At 43.0% G+C, this 17,445-nt stretch overlaps 2 protein-coding genes across 3 annotated transcripts in view; one reads left to right on the forward strand and one right to left on the reverse strand.

Annotated features, from left to right (window-relative positions):
- The window catches only part of LOC309702571 (uncharacterized protein), a 546,755-nt gene that overhangs the window by 211,974 nt on the left and 317,336 nt on the right, over window positions 1-17,445 (forward strand). The gene's annotated exons all lie outside the window — the stretch shown is intronic.
- LOC309702600 (OX-2 membrane glycoprotein-like) lies at window positions 6,549-11,802 on the reverse strand. Of its 2 annotated transcripts, XM_082527228.1 has the most exons (6): window positions 11,749-11,802; window positions 9,719-10,057; window positions 9,324-9,626; window positions 9,068-9,174; window positions 8,881-8,932; window positions 6,549-6,847 (listed from the first exon to the last, which is right to left on the reverse strand). In XM_082527228.1, the coding sequence occupies exons 1-5, from the start codon at window positions 11,762-11,764 to the stop codon at window positions 8,921-8,923; spliced, it is 777 nt and encodes a 258-aa protein (XP_082383354.1). In that variant the 5' UTR covers window positions 11,765-11,802; the 3' UTR covers window positions 6,549-6,847; window positions 8,881-8,920. The 2 variants fall into 2 exon arrangements, 1 of the variants encoding a protein (XP_082383354.1); XR_014275636.1 differs by having other exon boundaries at window positions 8,881-9,174.

A 17,445-nucleotide genomic window follows, 5' to 3' on the forward strand; every position in this document is an offset into this window, starting at 1 on the left:
CGGAAGGCAACGGCGGCGGCGAAGGGGACGGTGGAGCAGCTCAGGGGGCCGGCCGCGCGGAAGGCAGCGGTGGCCCTCCAGTGTCAGGCGTACCGGCCGAGGCCCGGTGGGCACAAGACTAGGGCTGAACGATTATGGAAAATAATCTAATTGCGATTTTTTTGCCCCAATATTGCGATTGCGATGCGATATGCGATTATTTTTTAAGGTCTTTGTCTTCTGTATTATTAAACAAAGACAAGCAATACATCATATAGTATGGCCAATACTATATTACATTAATTTTAAACTGTTCTTTCCTGGAAGACAGACCTCTGTTATGATGACATGAGGTGATTCATGAATTGATGACTGACATTTTTATTTAACTTCTTCAATCACAACAGTATATTTGAACATACACAATAGTTTATTTTTAGCTTACAAACATCTGAGCATAAAGTGCTGACAAGGAACCCTGGTGTAAACATTAAAATGAAAGTCAGTACAATGTGCAGATTGCAGAAATATACATAAAAAAAATCAGTGGCTTTACCACACTCAGTTTTTCGACATCTGTGAACTACTAGACAGTCATTCAATTAAAAAATAATATTAAATAAATAAAACTAATAAATAAAAAATACACACATCTTACTGATCTCTGCAGTCAGTAACATTACACATAAAGTGCAAACATAATAGCAATTGTATAAACACACACACAAACACGCCTTTAAAATTTAAAGGCGTGAAATTGGACGGTCTAGCCTTCTGATTAGCTAATCAGAAGGCTAGTTCTGATTAGCGTCACCGCTGTCTCGGTGGAGTTTATTAAACTCGGCCGTCTGCTTCTTGCTATCTAAAATATAACCAGACACTGGTGTAAATTCTCGACTGTCTCATACTTCTGTTTAATAAGTTTTCTGTTTGACGTTTAGTCAGCTGTGTGAAAACCAAGGAGGAACCCACCCGGGGGATTAATAAAGTTTTATTTTATCTAATCTAATAACTTTAATCTCAGCCAAACCGATTTACTCACGAACAAACAAAACACTGAAAAAAGCCCAACAATAACATTTTTAGGTTGTCTAAGTGACTTATATATTACGTTTAACCCGAGCAGCGAAACTCCGCGGTGATCTGAAAATGATGTGCCGGGAGTTGTGCCGTTCTCGGCCGCATCAGTAACCCTCGAGCTCCCGGCTAGCTGTCGAGATGGTGGGTAGCAGACGCCTCTGAAAACGTCGAAGCACTTTTGCAAATATGGGATATCTTGATAAACCGAGCAGATATTTGATGTTTACACAACTACTTTCTCGCCTGAAAATATGTTAAAAGTTTATTTTGTGACCCAGAAAGATTAGTATGAGTAATTTTAAAACTTAGTAGCGGCCGCCATTGCTGGAAACTGGAGTTTGGCTGGACCGCGCTATGAATTCTGGGATATGGTAGTAATTTGGACAGCCTTCGGCGCGTCGCTGTGACGTAATCGGTCTACAAATGCGGCCTCAGGAGGATGCAGCCCATGAATTTGGACATGTCCAGAGTATAATCGCAGCCTTTGCGGTTAGAAAATTGCACTTGATCATGTCGCGATATTATCGCAAATGCTATATATCGTTCAGCCCTACACAGGACCAGTCGAGGCAGCACCAGGCGGTGGCGTGGCAGCCACAGGCGACGGAGCCGGACCAGGCGACGGCGAAGCAGGAGCTGCGGCAGAAGCTGGACCAGGCGACGGCGAAGCAGGCGCTGAGGCTGGGCCAGGCGTAGCAGAGGCAGAGGCTGGACCAGACGTAGCAGAGGCTTGGCCAGGCGAAGCAGGAGCAGAAGGTGGCTGGATGGGCGGCTCGGGCCCCCCAGCAGACGTGGCATGGTGCTGGATGGGCGGCTCGGGCCCCCCAGCAGACGTGGCATGGTGCTGGACGGGCTCCTCGGGCCCCCCAGCAGACGTGGCATGAGGCTGGTGTGGTTCACCTGAACCACCAGCAGACGAGGAAGGCTGCTGGATGGGCTTCTCGGGCCCCCCAGCAGACGTGGCATGGTGCTGGACGGGCTCCTCGGGCCCCCCAGCAGACGTGGCATGGTGCTGGACGGGCTCCTCGGGCCCCCCAGCAGACGTGGCTTGGTGCTGGACGGGCTCCTCGGGCCCCCCAGCAGACGTGGCATGAGGCCGGATGGGCTCCTCGGGCCCTCCAGCTGATGAAGCATAAGGCCGGATGGGCTCCTCGAGCCCTCCAGCTGACGAAGCATGAGGCCGGATGGGCTCCTCGGGCCCTCCAGCTGACGAAGCATGAGGCCGGATGGGCTCCTCGGGCCCTCCAGCTGACGTGGGAGGTTGCTGAACGGGCTCCTCGGGCCCTCCGGCGGAGACGGGAAGCTTAACGGGCCCCTCGGACCCTCCAGCGGAGACAGGCAGCGGAGGTAGAAAGCAGTCTGAAGCGGAGAGAAAGCTCACGCCATTCCCAGCAGGCTCAGAAGCAAACTGTACAGCCGACGTGTGAACCCCTTTCGCTGTCTCATGAACCTGGGCTTCATGTGGTGCGGCTATGGGAGCTGCGCTAGAAGAAGCCCTGAATCCTACAGAGTCAAGAACATGGTTTGTGATTTCATTGTGCGCTTCATCAAAACTGTTACACACAATCCTTTCATTATCACAACACGACTCTGACTGGCCCTTGGTCTTAACCAGAGTTGGGTCGGCCACAGCATGGATGTCTATGAAATCATGGTTAATGGTAGAGCGGTCTTTGGCACCAGTTTCTTCGTAGCTCGGCCCACAAAAGGGTAACCCAGTACACTCCACTATGACAGGCTCATGAGATGAAAAAGCACAGTCACTCACCTCCGTTATAGGAGGAGTCTGGGACAGAACTAGGACGGGTGCGGACTGGACAGCTGCTGCCCCCACCTCTCTAGAGACCTCAGCGCAGTACAAACAGTCTTTAGTTGCTCCCTGAGGAAAGCTAGGCAGTCTCTCTTCAGACTCGGTAACTTGTTCACACAACGTTTCAAACCTGGCATGAGGTGGCGTAGCATTTGTTAAATTGTCAGAGGTAACAGAAGTTACTTCTTGATCACCCACACAACTAGGGCTGCTCGCTGATGGTTTCAACACATTAATTCGAAAGTCACATGATACAGAATACTTTGAGTCTGAACCTTTACTCCCAGCATCCGACATTATTTCAGAGAAATCCACCGACTGCAGGTTCACTGTGTGAGACTTAACGTCCTCATCACTAGTTAACTCAGTAAACCCCTTTGACGTGGTAGGAAGACACAACACAGAAGTACAATGGTTGGTGGCTGTAAACAATGGTGGGTTGGTTATTACAGCGTTGCACTTTACAGACGATCTGTCCTGTACTGCGCTAAAAACCCGTGTAGAGCTGGGTGCTAGGTTAGTGCCGGCGGGCACAGACACATCTTCATTAACGGCAACGTTAAAACTGTTGCTCATAGTACCAGGTTCAGGAATTGTCTGCTCAAAGCTTGCTGTACCAGGGTTAAACAACTCGAGAACAATACAGTTATTGTTTGCATCAGCACAACATTCAGGTTCAGAAGTCATGACGCTGAGGACACAGTCATCTTTATTGCTGTTAGGATTGTTAACTGGTTCATGGATGCTGTAACCTGCCGAATCAGGCAGGTCACAGTCAGACAAGAAGTCTTTATTCACAGCAGCCCCTGAAACACTCTCCTTTGATTTGAGGTCTTTGGCTATGGGGCTAGATACAATGTCAGAAACTGAGGCAGTGGTACTCACGACTGGATGGCTGATGGAAGTCAAAGCCTCAGATGGCAATAACTGAGGGACCTCCTTGGGCTGAGGCTCAGAGCGCCGGCGGCGAGAGTGCCGCTTCTTTCTATCCGTGGAAGCGGGCGGGGTGAGCGGTGGAAGTCCCTGGCAGCTCTGGGGACCCCCAAGAGCCAGTCGAGTTCCCTGGAAAGAGCGCTCGTCATGATCAGGAGCGAGCCACGGCTCCCTCCCGAACTCTTCCTCTAGCTGTGCGCCTGCGGCGTGCTGCTGCTCCTCGAGATCGACATCCAGGACCCCCACAGCGTCCTCGGGATGCTTCGTGGAGGGCGAGACAGGACGTAGCAGTGCGCGACGGCGGCGAGAACGCCGCTTTCCCCTTGAAGCAGCTGTGGACAAAACCTGACTGTCCATGGCGACCGGCTCCTCGTCCTCCAACCACATCCGTGCCAGAAAGACAGCAGGAGACGAGTAGTCCGATCGAGGCGGCGAGGGCGGGCGGCAGGTGCGAGGCGGGGCAGTTGGCGAGAACTCCTCCTCGGGGATGAGCCAGGGCTTCCAGCGGAGCTCGTCCTCGCGATACGCCCGTAATACCTGCTGCCGCTCCTCCTCACCGAAGTCAATAGCAGCTGGCATCTCCTTGAGCCGCGTAGTGCAGTCAGGCGATGGCAGGGATGCGGAAGCCGATGGAGCGTGAGCCGAGGGTGTGTCGGCGGTGAGCCGCACCGTACCGATTCTGACCGCTTCTGGCTCACGAGGCAGCGGGGAAACAGAGCTACAGCATGGCTCAGGCGATGGCTCACGCTTACAGGGCAGCTGCTGTCGCGGGCGGAGTTGGAGAGTGGAGGCGAGAAAGTCTATGATGAGGGGATGCAGCGTCTCCCATAACCAGGGGAATGCGGACACGCATACCCCTGCTTGGCGGGCTAGCTCAACCCGTTCCTCCTCCCCGGAACACTGCAGCCAACTGCCACATAGCGACTCCACTGTCCGAATGATCTCCTGTTCTTGTGACGCTGGGTCCGGCATGGTCGCGTCGTACTGTCACGGTCCGCTGTGACAGACCGTGCGGTGGTGTGTGTGGTGGACCCAGGTGCGAACACAAGTGAGCAGACGGGAGTGAACTTCAAACAAAAGCGAGCCTTTTATTGTGGCTGGTAACGCAAGAGAAACAAACAAGAATAAGGGCAGCACAAAAGCAATAACTAAACAGAAACCTAAACTGGGAATGAACTAAGGTAAGGCTATGACTTAGAATACAACAGACCGGGCATGGAAACATGGAGGGTGGGAACACAGACGACGCGACACAGACTGTAAGAAACACAGAGACTAAATACACATGAGGGATGATCAGGGGAAGTGCCCACACATGGGATCACAGCTGGCACACATGAACCTAACGACAGGACAGGAGGGTGCAACTGAATACACTGACAATGAATACAGATTTACAAAGTAAAACAGGAAACATGGAAATTAGACATAACAAGAACTAAACATAACCACGCAGACAGGACTCATGACCCAGGGAAACTTAGTAAAGGGGAGATGACATAACTGACAGCATGAACTTGACAGTACAAGACACACAGACATAAACACACGAAGGGCAAGGGAGACTTAATGCAAGGGTAATAAATACAAATGGCTGGACTACCTTAGAGAACCTAAACAAACAATAAACATCAAAACAGACTAAACACAAAACACTGGGTCACACGACCCAGGACCATGACAGGAAAGGTGGTTCATACTCAAAAACCCTCCAGTGTGGCTGAATTACAACAATTTTGCAAAGATGAGTGGGCAGAAATTCTTCCAGCACCTCGTAAAGGACTCATTGCCAGTTATCCCAAACGCTTTATTGCAGATGTTTCTACTCAGGGTGGCCCAACCAGTTATTAGGTTTAGGGGGCAATCACTTTTTCCACACAGGGCCATAATAATGGCCGCCTTAATAATAAATGCCTTGATTTAGGAACTACTTTTAATGTTTACTTGTGCTATTTTGCAAAAAATAAAATCTCTGCAAAAACATCAAAACTGCTGACCATCTGACCTCAATATGAAATTATTAATCTTTTGACAAAAACATTTAGATTTGTAAAAATAAAGAAACCATAGAGGAACAAACAATGTTGTTTGCTACGTTCTAACATGGCAATCTAAATAACAGTAATGCAAACATATATATTTATCAATAAAAACAGATCGCCTTTTCACTGTTACAAAAGTCAAGTATATCAATGTTTGTTCAGCTTTCATAAATGTAAGTTTATAAGTACATAGTAAATTTTTTGGTAAAGTCCAACTTCTTTTAATACATGCAACACATTTCAGAACATTTGGGACAGAGACAACAAAAGACTGGAAATACTTCGTAAAAATCTGGTGAAACACTTTAAAGCCAGTGGGATTAAATGGGAAACATAAAATTTAATACTAGACAAAGACCGATTGAATCATGAAGCAAAGAATTAATAACTAAATCACAAGTAGAAAATGTTATGCAGATATTATTGGATAGATTTTGGTGTAGAAAAAAAGGACAAGAAATCAAAAATGAAAGTTATCTGGTCTTTTTCTTTAAAGAGTAGCCTACTGCAGAGCAGCAACACTGACAAAGACCATCATCACCAATACTGCAGCTAATACAATGATCCAGGAGGAAACTTGAAAGAGGAGGAAAAATGTGACACTGATCAAAATGAATACATCAATTATTGATCAAAGAGAAAATGCATACTACCACAATGCATTGTTATTGCATCTCAGTTTCTCACCATCACTGATAATCTGATGTCTGCTGGACCTCAGGAATCGTCTCCATCACCTCTCTGTGAGGAGCAGAGAGCACTCGTGCTGCACATCCCACCTGTGTGCTGTGTTTACGTGAACCTGAGAGCACAGCTGTAGTGGTGACAGTGAATGTAGCGTTGGTGTTGGACACACTGACAGTGTTGTACTGTGAGAAGCTGAGGTGTTGTTGTGAGACACTGAGTGTTACAGTGGGAGCAGGTCGACCAGTGGCTGAACAGGAAACAACCCACTCTTCAGTAGAGTTTGACTCTCTGACATCAACAACAGGTTCATGCAGCTCTGTGAAGGATCAGGAGATATAAAATAAGGAGTATATTGTTAAAGACACATTGACTTCTAACACATGTAACGCATTAAGGTAAAATTTCTTACCATAAGGATGTGTTACACGATTTATAAACCCCAGTTTGTTAATTATTTGTTCATTATTCATAACTATATACTTAATTTTTTAAAAATTAAGTGTTTTTGGTCAAATGGAATTTCTTTTTGGGTAATTTTAGCCCCTTTTAGCCCTCTGCCAAAATGTTTTAACCTTTCTGTCTCTAACAGTAAAACATCGTTCCTTTATCTTCTGTGTCTGGTGTGTTGGTCAGGATTAGCTAGCTTGGCAAAAAGTTCCCATTAAACAATTAAAGTGTGTTACTGTGAGGTGTGTGTTCGTACTATGAGTCACAGCTGGAGTTTTCTTGCGGGTGAAGGTTTTTCACCTCGCTGTCATTCTTGCATAAAAGTGTTTGACCCCTTCAGAAAAAAAAACGAAATTTGGGATTGTTTTTTGTTTTGTTCATTGTGTGTATTTGTTTCTACTTTTTACTTTTTCTTTTACTGTGTACAGCACTTTGGTCAACCTGTGTTGTTTTTAGACATGGTTATTGATTGATTGATTGATTGATTGATTGATTGATTGATTGATTGATTGATTGATTGATTGATTGATATGTCTTTGATAAAAATACAGCCTACTCCACATCCTCCAAGTTACAGAGAAGAGGAACCATCTGGGGTGAACTTGTGCACTTGGTATTGGCTGTCATGGTCCCTGTGCCTCTCCGGCTCGCTCATGTTGGCCACGGGTTTGTTTTGTTTTCTCTCCTGCTTCCCTGGGTGGAGCTCATTGTGGGCTCTCACCCTTGGCCCACGTATCTGCGGTGATTTCTACACCTGTTGCTGATCAGGCGGCGTCCCCCTTGCCTATTTAACGCTGCGGCACGGAGTATTCGGCACTGGAATGTTGAACCTCCCATGTTCGTGCTCTCAGCTCTCCTAAGACAAACTCTCTCAGTGCTGTGTGGCGTATTGATCTAATTGGACTCTTTGTGTTTAGATTTCCCCGGAACTGGTGGCGGACCCTGACCTGTGATCCCTGTGTGTGTCAACATAAGTGGAAATTGGAGCGAGAGTGGCTGTGGAGAAGCGAGTGTGCGTAAGAAGAGGAGTGGCGGAGTTTGGGCCGAGTGGAGAGCGAGTGTGGATTCCTTCCCCTGGAGCCCTGAAGCCCTGCCCCATTCACTGTATATACACATCACTGTGGTTTCCCTTCTGTGTTAATAAATTGTCAACCCTTTGCTTGCCAGAACGCTGCCTGCGTCTGAATCCATCTGTTAGCCCTGACATTGGATACCTGGAAATCAGTGAAGGGACCATTAAAATGCTTAAACTTGTACACAGGTTTGAGAGCAACCACCCAAAAGCTTCTGCTAATAAACACTAGTCTGTGTTTGTGATGCAAATGTTTCTGGCTGTGTTCACAAACATTTAGTAAGGTGAGTGAGGAATATTAATACTTATTATTAGATCATTAGCAGACTGTAGAACTTGACTGCACGCCAAGGTGGCAGTTCAGCCATTTGATTCATGTTGCAGCAGCTCATGAGTGAATGAACATCGTGCAATAAAAGTACTTCTAGAAGTACATTTTTGCAAAAACGTACATTGTGGAGGAATGTAGGAAAGACACGAGGGAGCCCGATATTTTACTCAAACGTTAATCGCTGCATCACACAACTGAACATTCAAAGCGCCAAAACCTAACCCTCTCACTTCCCGTTACACTGGGTACGAGTGGAGCTACCTGGTGGTATGTACTTACATTTATTTAAATTTACTTGAGTAGGGTAGAGTCATGCTAATGATCTAATAATTTTATTCAGGTGTGTTGCAGCAGAGATACATTTCAAAGCTTCAGGACGCTGGCTCTCAAGGCCTGGAGTTTGACACCCCTGCTTTACACAAAGATGGGTTAAATCACAGTGCAAAGAATGAATGAATAAATAAAATATAAAAAATAAATAATTATTAAATAGTCTTACACATCAATGTCATTGGTTGACTTTTGAAGTATTTGAATCCTTATTGGGTTCCCTGAGTGACAGAAGGATTAAAACACTTTAAAATCAGTACTGAAAATATGTGCAGACATTACTAGATAGATTTAGGGTTAGAATCAATAAATCACTATCATGTTAATAAGATAAGACACATTACAAAACGACATACTAGAAAGTGAAAAGGTAACTTTTCTTCAAGCAGCATAGTGGAGCAACAGAAAAAGACAAACCCCAACAGCTGCACTGCTGCAGCTATTACAGTGATTGAGGGAAAATCTGTGAAAAAAACAGAAAAATGTGACGCTGACCAACAATAATACATCACTCATGAAGTACTGAAGTCATTGTTATTAGATCCCAGTCAAATTTACCCAAGTATCATCCGTCTCTAGTCTAGTCTGTGGTATACAGAAAGAGTTTCTCACCACCAACAGATGTTTTTTGGACCTCAGGAATCGTCTCCATCACCTCTCTGTGAGGAGCAGAGAGCACTCGTGCTGCACATCCCACCTGTGTGCTGTGTTTACGTGAACCTGAGAGCACAGCTGTAGTGGTGACAGTGAATGTAGCGTTGGTGTTGGACACACTGACAGTGTTGTACTGTGAGAAGTTGAGGTCTTGTTGTGAGAGTGTTACAGTGGGAGCAGGTCGACCAGTGGCTGAACAGGAAACAACCCACTCTTCAGCAGAGTTTGACTCTCTGACATCAACAACAGGTTCATGCAGCTCTGTGAAGGATCAGGAGATATTGCAAGGAATATGTTGTTGAAAGGAAATCAGTTTCTAGCACATTTAAACACATTAATGCAAAAGTTCTTACCATAGACTTGGAAGCAGGTTCTACCAGTGAAGGAGCCTTCAGGATAAGTGTTAAACAGACAGTGATAGCATCCTTCATCCTGCTCCGTCACATTCCTGATGACTATGGAGCAGTTCTGTAGTCCAGTGTATTTAAACTTGACTTTATCGTTAAAGCCATCATTCACTCTCTGACCATAGTACTTGCTGTAGGTGGCAACATTTGTCTCCACATCACGTGAGATTTTCTGCCATGTGACCTGAAGGACGTCTTTAGTGTCCAAGAGCTGACAGCTGAATTCAGCATCTTCTCCCACTGCTGCCAGCACAGTCTGCTGTGTTTGGACCACTGCTGTTAGAGCTGCATGGAGAATAACATGAGTTAGAGATGTGGAACTGAGAGGTATTGATGGGAAGGATTAAACAATAATTCGGGTCATGGAGTAGTCTGTGTTTTAGGCTCAAACAAATTGACATATGGGTACCACTTAAATGTGATGTAGACTATAAATATAAACCTGACACTCATTGTTTCATACTGTATGTTTCAGGGACATTTTCTTTCATCTATAAAAAAAAAGTAAGACAATTCAGTTAGCTACCAACTAAACAAAGAAAGTCAGATAGATGTACAGATCGTGTCTATATTGGTTCTGTTGGTCCATGACCAATTCTGGAGGTCTGTACTGCATTTGAACTTTTTCAACAATTTGGAGGTCCAACCATGATTTAAGCTGGACATCAATATGGCGTTCAACATTAGAACCTTGGACTTGATGTATATTTTTTGGACATCATGTAGATATCTATGACAAGTGCAGGGAATTTAAAGGTTTAATTGAGGTCATATTTTTATTTACAAAATATCAATATTGGGGTTACAAAACAATCCCTTCAGTGGACAAAAAATGAATTATAAAACTCATCACTTCAACATAACCAATACCAGGACTGGTATTGACTGGTAACTCGTGCTACTGTAGGAATTCCCATTGATTTTCTACATTTTCCCAGAGGCCTCCCCTTCTGTGGATTACTAGTATGTTATTTATTAATTTGTGCCTCAATTATTTCAGACCAGTTATTTCACTGGGGAAGCCCTATATTGCCCACTTCCTAATTTCAGCACTGTTTGATCTTTCTCTTTAGCATGTATGTAACTTTGGTTTGTTGAGATTTTGGCATTACTTCTGTCATAAACATTCTCTCTCAGACATAACTGACTAAGATTTCTGTGGTTACCCAGAACATTTTAATAGACTTTTTGTAATCAATCAGGTCTTCAACCCCTTCTTTTTAAAATAGTGTATAAACCGTATGTATGTGTGAAAGACTGTTAATGTTTTGATAAATTGTTTATTTTAGAACAATTGGTGAGTGTGTTTAGCCACTTCACACTACTACACTTTGCTCTAAACTACATTCCTTCTCTGAACAGTATATATGTGAATGGACTGACGGATCTTTTAATTTCAAATGTTAAATAATTGTCAGTAAACTACTTATGACCTGAACTCCGTCTCTGTCTAATGGAAATGAGTGCCTTCTTGTTTTTAACTACATTGGGGTTGTGAAATGTCTTTTACATTGTAGGCCACATACAACCCAATTTTTGTTAATTTACCAACCATACATACATAACACACAAACATGTGGTTTATCTATTGCTTTCATCGTAATATGAATAGGCATGGGGCAACCTTTAACAAAACAGTCTAAAGCTGTTTTCACACAGCTCTCAAAACAGTCTCATTAATCTGAATGATGAACAACTCATGACACAGAAAGTTGATTTTGTTCTTTTTTATTAGGCTGAGTGTTCAGTGGGAGAAACGTTTTGTCACTCATTCAAACAAAATCTAAACTCTTCAGTAATTGTATCTCCCTCTAATTCTGTCTAAAGACAATCTCTTTGTCACTTCAGAGAAATGTTCTCACATTTTAGGATCAATTTTTAATTATTACGAGTGAAGGTTCTTGTTTTCTTTTTTTTCCTCTTGTCACAATAAATAACTTTAAAAAACAAAAACAACAATACGGAATAAAACTTACCTTTTGAAAAGGCCATAAAAAGAAAAAACAAACACAGAATCCCACAGTTTGACATGGTGCATGTCTCTGTGTCCCCACTGGCTATTGTACCACGTATTGAAACAATGTCGTACAATAGCCAAATTATTGAAAACTCAAATGTCCCCGAAGGAAGAATCTCCCTTCCTTGTGGGACATGTTAGAATGATCAACTGTACCAAGTAAAGTACAAAAACTTCCCAGTGCAGAGTTTCATCAGTGTTTTAATCAGCAAACTCAATCATTTTTTTCTGCATTTTGAAAATTCAGTAAAGCTGTAGGTGTCAACATTTGTTTCCACATCTTGTAAGATTTTCTGTCATGTGACCTGAAGGATGTATTTAGTCTCCGAGAGCTGACAGCTGAATTCAGCATCTTCTCCCACTGCAGCCAGCACAGTCTGCTGTGCTTGTATCACTGTTGTTAGAGCTGCACAAACAAAATAAGAGGCTTTCATAGTCCGTGTTTTATGTTTCATTTAAAAAAAAAACAACAACAACATAACAGAATTCACTGAGGTACATACTGAACTTACAGGACAGAAACAAAGTACCAATCCTATTGCAGTAGTATATCTCCAGTAACAATACCAGCATTGGTATCAATACTATTGATAACTGCATCAATCTGCCCACATCTAACTCGTGCTATTGTAGAAATTCCCTGTGAACTTGTACATTTTCTCAGAAGCCTTCCCTCCGCGCATTACTGGTATGTTATTTATTATTTTGTGCTCCAAGTTCAGTTATTTCACTGGGGAAGCCCCGTAATGCCCACTTCTTCATTTCAGTACTGTTTGATCTTTCCCTTTAACATGTAACTTTGGCTTGTTGAGATTTTAGCATTACTTCTGTCACCAACATTTTAATGCTATCTTTACTCTGTTATAATCATCTCTCTATCTCAGGCATAACTGACTGAGATTTCTTTGGAAAAGTTCTCACATTTATGACCTTTTTAGGAGCTTCTTGTTTTGTTTTGTTTTCCTGTCACAATAAATAACTTAAAAAACCAAAAATGACAATATGGAATAAAACTTACCTTTTGAAGAGGCCATTAGAAAAAACTAACAAATGTATAATCCCACAGTCTGACATGTTGCACCATTTGCCATGTCTGTCCCCTCACTGGCTATTATACAATGCATAGTGTTAGATTATAATATTATTTTATGCCATGTTATACCCCTAATTAAAGATTGTGAATTATTAGGTAGTTTTAGTTTGCATTATTCTCCTGAATTAGAAGAATGCACAGAAATAAATTATTTTTCAAGAATAATTAAATAGATTCAACATCTTTCTTCAACAGAATTGCAGACTGCACAGATGGTACCTTCCCAAAGGAAAAAGTACTATAGCTTACTAGGGTATATTAGACTTAATAGTTACTATATACAGTAATGGACTTCTATACATTTTAGATCAGATTAAAACTTTGGGTGTAAGATTAAGATAATTATTTATTAAAAGCTAGATATTTTAAATGAGAATAAGAAAGAAAAGTATGTCTTTGTGCCCCCTTTTCCCTGTTCATGCCCTATCGGCCCCCTTGGCTAAACTTTGCTAGATCCGCCCCTGCACAGTTACCAGCCATCAGCTGTTTAGAAAAGGATCCTGGTGTAGAAAGTAATATTAAATAAATTCTAACAACAGATTATCAAACTTAAACATGCTGCTGTTGTTCAGCCGCTGGTTTCCTCTTTCTGGTGCAAAGTGGGCCAATAGCAGGAGAGGGAGGGAGAGAGAAGAGGCAGTCGCTCCATATATCGGTTGTTAAGCTTAACGCGGGAATGCTTTACAAACATTCAGAGATGAACTTGCACACTTGCTTTACTTCTCTCTGGGATCACTTCCTCAGAGGTGAAATGCCGGTTTGGTAGCAAGGCTACAAATGCTTAACCAGACCGCAGACAGGTCTCGCATGCCACAGCCGCTCTATCACATGACCCATACTGCTCCGACGTGCTACAGTTATGAGCCGAGTTACGCCATGTTGCAAGTTTTGTGAGGTGCTTTTTTGATATTTAATGGATCGGATTACATTTTTGATTTTTCTCCAATATCCGATCCAGTAATTTAGGTCAGTATCGGACCGATACCAATACCGATACGTAATATCGGATCGGTCCATCTCTAGTCCTAACTTCACCCATGTTTGCACCTCTCTCTCCAATGAGAGGTAAGATGGCGCCGATGTGTATGGCTTGCCGTCTGTTCCTCCATGTTTCTGTTTTAATGTTTTTATTTTGTTATGATGTCGACTCCCTGCTGGTCTATGATCGCCAAGTTTTACTTGATCTCCGACTATCTCCCAATACGCCGGTGTGTAGACTGGGAAATGCACACAAAATACCGCCTCCACTCTTGTCGTTGGTTCCTACTCACCTGCTCCGTGTACCTGTGCCGTCTCCGCGGAAGCGGGGCCGCTGTCGCGGCAAAAGGAGTGGGAGATTGGTGAAACTGAAGGCCTGTCTGGCGTTTGGTTGTGCTGTCCCTGGCGTTACCTGTCGCGCCCCTTTCCACTGGCATCTTCGTAGGCCGTCCTATGCGTGTCTGGTGCCGCTCGCTGGCTCTGGGCTGTTCCCGCCCGGCCACTCCCTGCCTCCCTGTCCACGGCGGCGCGGAGTGAGTATGCAAAACCTGCGTTATGTTGCGCGAGCTTCAAAGTCTAGTGACTATTCAACTCCGGCCAAATTTGGCCTGGTAAACGCCAGATCGGTATCGAATAAGACTTTTATCCTTAAGGAATATTTTTTGTCACACTACTTGGACTTTCTCTGCTTAACTGAGACGTGGATAACTGCTGGTGATTCCAGAGCGTTTGCAGAACTTTTGCCTTCGGACTGCTGCTATTTTAATGTCCCACGCAGATCTGGTCGAGGTGGAGGAGTATACTATCTTCAGAGATCGCTACAAGTACAAGCAGGTTTCATTGGAATTTTATTTTTCCAGTTTTGAATTGTTACTGTTTGAAATAGCCTGTTCTCCCCCCGTACTGTGCACAATAATTTACAGGGCCCCAAAATACAGTAAAGACTTTATAAAGGAATTTGCTGCATTTCTAACTGAAGTCACGATAAAATATGACTCCTTTCTTATTGTTGGGGATTTTAATATTCATGTGTGCTGTCCAGATAAGCCCATGGTTAAAGACTTTTTGAATCTTACTGATTCTTTTAATTTAGTTCGATGTGTGTCTGCACCCACGCAACAGTGTGGCCACACTCTCGATCTGGTTTTAGGTTTCATTGCCTGTTTTTAATCTGAAAGTCTCCGATCCTGTTTTCTCTGATCATATGCCAGTTCTGTTTGACATCTCTTTGTCTAGAAATGAATTCAGGGGGCTTGTCCCTGCAAAGACATCTCGTTTGTTAAATTCTTCCACGGCAGCACGGTTCTCCACCTGCTATAATCATCATCATCATCATCATCAACTTTATTTATAAAGCACTTTAAAACAACCACAGCTCACACAAAGTGCTGTACATTGGAACTGTAAAATAAAATTACATGAGATATAAATAAAAAACAAATAAAAGAAGAGTAAAATCATTAATTAAATAACTACTGCATTAAAAAAGAAACTAAGTCTCACTGAGGTTAAAAGCCAAGGAATAAAAGTGGGTTTTAAGACGTGATTTAAAAGTGGACAGTGAAGGGGCCTCTCTAACATGCATGGGCAAATTATTCCATAATTTTGGAGCCACAATAGAGAAGGCCCTGTCCCCTCTGAGCTTCCTCCTGGATCTCGGTACCTCCAGGAGCAGCTGGTCAGCTGACCTGAGAGACCGACAGGGTATGTGGGGATGAAGAAGCTCAGAGAGGTAAGGCGGGGCAAGACTGTGAAGGCATTTAAAAACAAACATAAGAATTTTAAAATTAACTCTAAAAGACACAGGCAGCCAGTGCAGAGAGGCCAGCACGGGGGTTATATGCTCTCTTTTTCGAGTTCCTGTTAGGAGTCGTGCAGCCGCATTTTGAACCAGCTGCCGACGTGAGAGCAATGACTGACTGACCCCCACATAAAGTGAGTTACAGTAGTCCAGGTGGGAAGAAATAAAAGCATGGATCACTGTTTCGAGGTGCTGCCTCGAAAGAAAAGATTTTACTCTTGCCAGTCGCCTTAAATGATAAAAACTGGACTTCACCACTGCTCTGATTTGGTTGTCCAATTTAAAATCACTGTCCAACTTAAAACCAAGGTCAGTAACAACAGATTTAAAATAATCAGTTCTCCATTCCTGAGACACTCCAATATGTAGAGGAACTGAGTTTTTGGTTTCATACCACTTGTCAGACTGTCTTGGATATTGTTGCCCCTCTAAAAATTAAGCATCCTAAGACAAAGCTTGAACCCTGGTTGAACGATGAAACCCGTGCTGCGAGGCGTGAATGTCGTAGGGCTGAGCGGAGATGGAAAAAAGATAACTTACAGGTCTCTTTACAAAGTTTAAGAGAGTGCTGAGCTTTATATCAGCTTACAATAAAAGAAGCAAAGCGGAAACACTTTGCAAACATTATTATGGTGAATTATCAGAAATCACATATATTATTTAAGTCAATTGAGACTATTTTAAGCCATCCCTCTGCTCTTAGTCTTGAGCCTTCACTTGAAATGTGTGAAAGGTTTCTGCACTTCTTTATAAACAAGGTAGCCTCGGCTAGCGTGCAGATTATTTTGCCCACATCTGACCCGCCTGATCTTCCAATTTGCTCAGCTGTCTTTCAACAGTTTGAGTCGGTTACTCTTGCTCAGCTACAGGAGGTGGTGGATCATTTAAAGCCTGTAGGCTCACCTTATGATTCTATCCCTCCCCTTTTTTCTGAAAGAAGTTTTTTCTACCATAGGTCCAACCATTTTAACCATTTTAAATAGCAGCCTTACTTCAGGTATGGTTCCAAAGAATTTTAAAGATGCAATTGTGCAACCACTTCTTAAGAAACCTGTGCTAGATACAAACGCTGTTGAGAACTTTAGACCAATATCTAAGCTGCCCTTTTTATCTAAAGTCTTGGAAAAAATTGTATATGACCAATTGATCTCATACTTGAATGCACAAAATGCGCAGGAGATTTTTCAATCTGGTTTTAACCCTTTAAGACCTACCATAGAACCAAGTCCGCTAGAGATTATTTTATATTTTTACATGCTGTGGAGCCATTTTTGGGAGCATTTCAAGTTGCTATACATCAATACAACCATTATAGCCCAGATGTTAATAATATGCATGCATTAAGTGCATAGTAACTACATAAATTGCAAAAAAGTGCAATAAACTACAAAAAAATTGAAAATCGTTTTTGTTTTTTAACATATATTTCTAGTTAGAGAAATTTAAGAGGCTTATCCCTCAAAACTGTTAATACAAAAAAGTTGCACAAAATAGTTTCCTACCACAGCAAATTTATTTTAAGTGTCTTCATAGTTTTATTTTTGAAATACACCAATTTTTATACACTGCAGGAAAAACGAAAATAAATATTATAATGCAAATTTGCAAAAACAACAGCATCTGCATCAAAATTAACTATTTCCAGCAGTGCAATATGAGTCCTCAGCATCCTAGAAACGACACAGAAAGTCAGAAAGTCAAACATAACTTTTAAAAACACCAGTATAGGCTCATAAGGCCCTGATGGTAAAAAACTACATTTCCGCGAAAATGACGTCACTTCC

This window comes from Aulonocara stuartgranti (assembly GCF_965226115.1).
Source record: "Aulonocara stuartgranti genome assembly, chromosome: 3".
Lineage (NCBI taxonomy): Eukaryota > Metazoa > Chordata > Actinopteri > Cichliformes > Cichlidae > Aulonocara > Aulonocara stuartgranti.